General features: G+C 36.0%; 1 protein-coding gene across 1 annotated transcript; it reads left to right on the top strand.

Moving 5' to 3' along the window:
• Nucleotides 1-2094: 2094 nt before the first annotated feature.
• On the top strand, nucleotides 2095-5377 carry LOC21396518 (putative calcium-transporting ATPase 13, plasma membrane-type). Its single transcript, XM_010109426.2, has one exon. It carries the CDS (start codon nucleotides 2119-2121, stop codon nucleotides 5197-5199), a length of 3081 nt encoding a protein of 1026 aa, XP_010107728.1. The 5' UTR covers nucleotides 2095-2118; the 3' UTR covers nucleotides 5200-5377.
• Nucleotides 5378-7262: the final 1885 nt, after the last annotated feature.

Raw genomic sequence — 7262 nt, 5'->3', positions numbered from 1 at the left:
ATAATCTTCACGACTTTTGCAACGAAATTAGTTGTTGTTTGTCAGGAATTGTACAGTTGTACTTACTTGACGCGCAAGAACTTTTTGGATATAACAGGAGAAACTTTTTGATATTCTCATTAGGATAATTTGATCGTTTTTTTTTTCCTAGAATTAGAGTTTTAATCTTATATTTTTTATAGATCAACCTAACTCTTTAAGCAGCTTTATATTTAGATTACGTGAGATTCAAGCATTTACTCAGTCTAAGAAAAAGTTTCTTATTTCTTCTTTTTTTTTTTAATAATCGTTTTGTATTTTGCTAAGTAAGTTTGCGTTACATCATAAGAATTTTGACTACATTGTTGAAATACCTACTTCCCTTGGATGGTTACGCAAGAAACCTGATTTATAATTTGGGACTATTTTTCGGTACACTAACGTACCGGTAGGTTAAGTTTTTTGTTCATTAAATCTGCATAAAATCACGTAAAAATTAAAAAATACGCAAATCTAACAGTTAAAAAGATTTAACCTGCCGATATACGAGGCATATCAGAAAATCTTCCTTATAATTTAACATTTTTAAATATTTAATTCATGCACTATGAAGTTTATTTAACTTCATTCCATAATTAATTGACTTGTGCTTATGATTATATATATATATATATATATATATTTTGCTTGAAAATTTGTCTGCATGAAATTGGTGATGTGCCTATCTCCTTCTTCTCACAATCACAATATTTGATTAAAAAAAAAAAAAAAAAAAAAAAAAAAAAAAAAAAAAAAAGCAAAAGCAAAAGTTTTGTCAACATCAATGGACATCCGTGGCTACTCGACTGTGGTCGAAAGATATCTCCTTCCGTACGGCTCTCCCTCTCAATCCAATTGTATAATAAATCATAAAACAAATAAGTTATTACTCTTTTAGTTATCAAATTCAAAATGACATGATATTCATTTTCTAATTAAATACAAAAATCAATAAACAGATGTAACAACTTACAAGGACAAAGTTTATGAATATTAAAAAAAAAAAAAAAGACATTTCGTGATAATGCATGCAGAGAAATACCATCAAGAATACAGAACAAACCGTTTCTCTACAAATTTCACGGACAAGAATATTATGCACAAAAAGAAATTAATATTGTGGTCCCACAATCAATTCCCTTCGCAATTATATATACAAATACAACCAATATCTAATAGATTTGTAAACGCGTCATTGACCGGTCAATATGTTCTTGACCAAGTAATCCATATATATACATATGCATATAATACTTAAATTCTACGAAATTAAAATATAATTCCTTAAAAGTAAACGCGTGTTTGACACGTCAAACTCAAACACGTCACACACGGTGTCCGACACGAGTGGTTTTCCTCCATCGCTGGATAGTTCCGCACGTAAATTAACAAAAAAAACATTGTAAACAAAAAGCAATGATATTTGGTAGTCACAATGTCGATCGATCTTTATCATGTATAACATGTTACGCTGTCAGTTAAGGGAAACTTCTCTGCACAAGGCCGGAAATATAGATTTTGATCGTCACTACTATATAAGAACGTATCGGAGACATGGTGATTGATATATACCACCTCCAAATATCCTTCCATTTAACATCTTATATCTTGAATATCGTTTGCTCTTCCATTCATTTTTTTAAAACTGTTTGTTTTTGCTGTGGTACTTGTTCCATACCACGTACATTTCGTCCGTTTAGTTCATGAATTTAAACAAAAATTTAAAATACAACATCTGTGGTTCAAATTCGTGAAACAAACTCGCTCATTGTCCCTTCTAAGTTTTATCAAACTGGTATTGTTAACTAAAAAGCTCTTGCTTTCTAAGTTACTTTCTGTCTTTTTTTCTTTTTTCTTTTTTCTTTTTTTATTTTTTGTTGTCCTCTTCATATTTTACTCTCTCTATTCTCTATTTTCTTTTGTTCGTAGTACTAACCAACTTCATTTCTTCTAGTGTTCTTTTCCTTGCATGTCTTGAGGGACAACAGAGATTTCTTGGCAATAGTGCTCCTCCTACTCTCCAACAAACACAGATATATATATATATATATATATATATATATATTCAACTACATTTTCTCTTTTCTCTTTTCATTCAAGATGGTGTCTAGCATTTTTCATGCAAACATAAAGTTCGTTGAGTTACTACTCGGTGCTGAACCAAGCAACCTCAACAACAACAAAAAGAAGTGGCACTCTGCTTTTGTCACCATCTATTGTTCTAGAGCGCTTCTTTCCTTGAACAAAAAATATTCTATGTCAAAGAGTATTAGCCCCACCAAAATCCCACGTTCTCCTTCCTACACAGTCGTCAACTTGAACCCCGAAAACGGATTCGAAATTGATCAAATGAGTCTCATCGAGCTCCCCAAGAAGAAAAATCTTGCTCAGCTTCGAGAGCTTGGAGGAGTTGATGGCGTGGCAGAGGCTCTTCAAACTGATGCAGAGCGTGGAATTGATAGCGGCGAAAAAGGTATCGCGAAACGACACGAAGCTTTTGGCTCAAACACGTATAAAAAGCCTCCTACGAAGAGCTTCTTCTATTTTTTGTGGCAAGCTTTTAAGGATCTTACAATTATTATCCTTTTGTTCTGTGCCGCGCTTTCTCTTGGCTTTGGCATGAAAGTGCATGGAGCAAAAGAAGGTTGGATTGACGGTTTGAGTATTTTCATTGCCGTTTTTCTCGTCATTGGCGTCTCTGCAATTAGTAACTACAGGCAAAACAGACAATTCGATAAGTTATCGAAAGTGAGCGACGACATTCAAATCGACGTCGTTAGAGATGGGCGGAGGCAGCCAATTTCGATATTCGAAATCGTGGTTGGCGACGTCGTTTGCTTGAAGATCGGTGATCAAGTTCCGGCAGATGGTTTGCTCTTAGAAGGACATTCATTACAAATTGATGAGTCAAGCATGACAGGGGAAAGTGAGCATGTGGAAGTCAACCAAAGCCGAAATCCGTTCTTGTTTTCCGGCACCAAAGTTGTTGATGGCTACGGACGCATGCTCATCACTTCAGTTGGAATGAACACAACATGGGGACAGATGATGAGCCAAATTAGCCGCGATTCAGACGAGCAAACGCCCCTGCAAGCTCGCCTCGACAAGCTAACTTCCTCGATTGGTAAAATCGGTTTAACAGTTGCTTTCCTAGTTCTTGTTGTCCTGTTTGTGCGCTACTTCACAGGGAGCACAAAAGATGAGAATGGGAAAAAAGAGTTCGATGGAAGCAAGACAAAGGTTGACGACATAATCAATGCTGCGGTGGAGATCATTGCAGCCGCCGTGACAATCGTCGTCGTCGCCATTCCCGAAGGCTTACCGCTTGCTGTCACTCTCACTCTTGCTTACTCAATGAAAAGAATGATGGCAGACAATGCAATGGTGAGGAAGCTCTCCGCTTGTGAGACAATGGGGTCTGCCACCACTATTTGCACCGATAAAACCGGCACTCTTACAATGAACAAGATGAAGGTCACAAATTTTTGGCTTGGAAAAGAAACATTTTCAGAAGGTACTTACTCATCAATTGCTCCATATGTTATAGAATTATTCAAAGAAGGAATAGCTCTGAATACTACCGGCAGCATATACAAGCCTAGTTCGGGGTCCGAATTCGAGATCTCAGGTAGTCCAACGGAGAAAGCAATTCTCTATTGGGCTGTGCAAGAGTTGAAGATGGATATGGAGGAAGTAACAAGAGGGTGCGCGATTGTTCACGTCGAGGCCTTCAATTCGAAGAAGAAACGGAGCGGGGTTTTGATGAAGAGGACGATGGACAACACAATGTGGGTGCACTGGAAAGGAGCTGCAGAGATGGTTTTAGCAATGTGTTCAAGCTACTATGATGCTTCAGGAATTGTCAAAGACATTGATGAGAAGAGAAAATCCGAATTCGAGCAAATTATCCAAGGTATGGCTGCTAGCAGCCTAAGATGCATTGCTTTTGCACACAAACAAGTTGAAGTGAAAGAAATTGAGGATTCAAAGGAGACACTAGAAGAACATGGATTGACCCTTTTAGGCATGGTTGGTATCAAAGATCCGTGCCGTCCAGGGGTGAAGAAAGCGGTGGAAGATTGTCAATATGCCGGCGTAAATGTCAAGATGATCACCGGAGACAACATTTTCACCGCGAAAGCCATAGCCACAGAGTGCGGAATACTCAAACCGTTCGAAGACGAAGACCTGTTAAGCGATGCAGTCATAGAAGGAGAGGAATTCCGAAACTACACGCCGGAGCAGAGAATGGAACGAGTCGAAAAAATCCGCGTCATGGCAAGATCATCTCCCTTCGACAAGCTGCTAATGGTGCAATGCCTGAAGCAAAAAGGCCACGTCGTTGCGGTCACAGGAGACGGCACCAACGACGCGCCGGCACTGAAAGAAGCCGACATCGGACTCTCCATGGGAATCCAAGGCACCGAAGTCGCAAAAGAGAGCTCTGACATTGTCATTCTGGACGACAATTTCGCGTCCGTCGCCACGGTTTTGAGGTGGGGAAGATGCGTCTACAACAACATCCAAAAGTTCATCCAGTTCCAGCTCACCGTAAACATCGCGGCGCTTGTGATCAACTTCGTGGCCGCGGTTTCATCCGGCGATGTCCCATTAACAGCCGTGCAGCTTCTCTGGGTGAACCTGATCATGGACACATTAGGCGCTCTGGCTCTAGCCACGGAGAAGCCCACAGACGAGCTCATGAAAAACCCGCCCGTGGGCCGATCAGAGCCTTTGATCACCAACATCATGTGGAGGAACATCTTGCCTCAAGCATTATATCAAATCTCCGTCCTGCTTACGCTACAATTCAAGGGAAAATCAATCTTTGGTGTGAACGACAAGGTAAAAGACACATTGATATTCAACACTTTTGTGCTTTGTCAAGTGTTCAACGAGTTCAATGCGAGGAAGCTGGAGAAGAGGAATGTTTTCGAAGGGATACACAGGAACGGGATTTTCTTGGGAATCATTGGAATAACGATTGTTCTTCAGGTTTTGATGGTGGAGTTTCTGAAGAAGTTTGCTGATACAGAGAGGTTGGATCTGGTGCAGTGGGGTGCATGCGTTGGGATGGCGGCCGTTTCTTGGCCAATCGGATGGGTTGTCAAGTGCATACCTGTTCCTAAGAAACCAGTTTCTAGCTACTTGAAAGCTGCAGTGAGACATGAACCTATTTAAAGGAGTTAGGATTTTAGGACATAAGTTGATCTATTTTCATTCTTTGATTTTTTTTTAAAATTTTTTTTTATAAGCTTATAAGCACTGATGTATTCTTATGTATTTCTTAGTGAAAGATTTGTAATTACTTGGTACAAAGTTGTATTTGAAATAAAATTTATCTTGTTCATTATTAGTGAGAAACAGTTGACTTTGATTCAGTGTCAAGTAATTTGTATGCAAATCACAAGAGTAAAGCTTATGGGAGCCAATTTATCTACCACACCTTGCAGATTTTTCTCTGTTGCGAATACCAGATAAAAGGCCGTCTTATTTAGTTCTATTTTGGTTCCGAAGTCTTATTGATTCTTACAAAGGAGAAAATTTAGGTTGTGTTTCAATGACCAAGCCAAAAATTTATGTCAGTACAGCTAAATAACAAAAATAAAATTTAATAGAAAATAAATATCTATTAATATATTATAATTGTCCCTGACGGATTTTCATGCCGTCAAATATTGTATATGAAAATTGAGTTTATAATTCCTATGTGTTTTGACTTGGAGAAAATAATATCTTTGATGGGGCTATAAGATTACTTTTAGTGGGGGCTAACCTTATATGAATGTAATATAATATACACTAATATATATAATTTTAAAATTTTAAAAATTGAATGGGGGTTTAAGCCTCCATTGGACCCTTAATGGTTCCATGTTGTGTTTGGTAGGAGGAGAAAAAGATCTATAATTTTTGGGAAAATGGTAGAAAATAGGCCAATATGAAAAGCTTAAGAAAGTATATAGGCTAACTTTTAGTTATAGAAATTAATAGGCCATAACTTGTCAAGTTATGGTTCATAACTAGATAAGTTATGGACAAACTTGTCAAGTTATGATTCATAGCCAGACAAGTTATGGATAATAACTTGTCAAGTTATGGTTTATAACCAGACAAGTTATGGACGAAAACAGTAATTTAGCTTATTTATTAACTTATGTAAACTATTGGTCTATTAATTTTAATTCATTTCAGGCCTATTTCCCCCTTTCTCCCTAATTTTTGGGAGTAAAACAGAGAGAAAGAGGAGTATTTTTCTGTTATTATGTTTGTTATTTTATCATATGTTCTCTTCATATCTTAGTCATTAATATTCTCATATTCATATCTTCTCGTATTAAACAAGCTCTAAGATTTGCACAGATATCTAAATCAAGAATGAATTGCATTCTATTGTCAAGTGCACCAACTTTCTCAGACATGGAAAGGACTTAATATGAATTTAAGAGCATCTCCAATGCAATCTATAAATAATGTGCTAATTATAAATTTAATATTTGGTAGCAAAAAATACTATTCAATACCATGCTATTTATTGTGTCAAATTTCATACATGTTATATTTTGCGATAAATGTCCCACCAAGTTAGCATACACGGCAAATTTAGCACTTGATTCCTAGTAATTGATATGGTTAATTTTTAATTTAATCATTATGATATTTGCTTTTTAAATTATTTAGAAATTAAATATGTACTTTTACAACTTTCAAAACTTAATAATTATATTTATAGGAGAAGTATATTTTAACATTTCAAATAGCATTATAAATTGAAGCATAAATAAAAATAACATATCTTTATCATACTTTTTGATATCAAATATCAATTAAATTGAAGCATAAATAAAAATAACATATCTTTATCATACTTTTTGATATCAAATATCAATTAAATTGAAGCATAAATAAAAATAACATATCTTTATCATACTTTTTGATATCAAATATCAATTAAATTGAAGCATAAATAAAAATAACATATCTTTATCATACTTTTTGATATCAAATATACAATTGATATTTACATTTAGATCGAAGATGGTCTAACCTTCCGAATGCTGTCTGCACGCACTTTGGAACTAAAGATTAAGGCTCCGTTCATTTCGTTGATTCAAGTTTAGAATTCGAGTTTTGCTACAGTAAAAAGCTCTCACAAACAATCACATCTAACTTTTTTGCTACAGTAAAAAGCTCTCACATAAAATCACATCTCAACTCGAATTAAAAACTCGAATCAGTGAACT

This window comes from Morus notabilis, unplaced genomic scaffold (assembly GCF_000414095.1).
Source record: "Morus notabilis unplaced genomic scaffold, ASM41409v2 Scaffold1383, whole genome shotgun sequence".
Lineage (NCBI taxonomy): Eukaryota > Viridiplantae > Streptophyta > Magnoliopsida > Rosales > Moraceae > Morus > Morus notabilis.
This window is presented reverse-complemented; position numbering and strand designations above follow the sequence as displayed.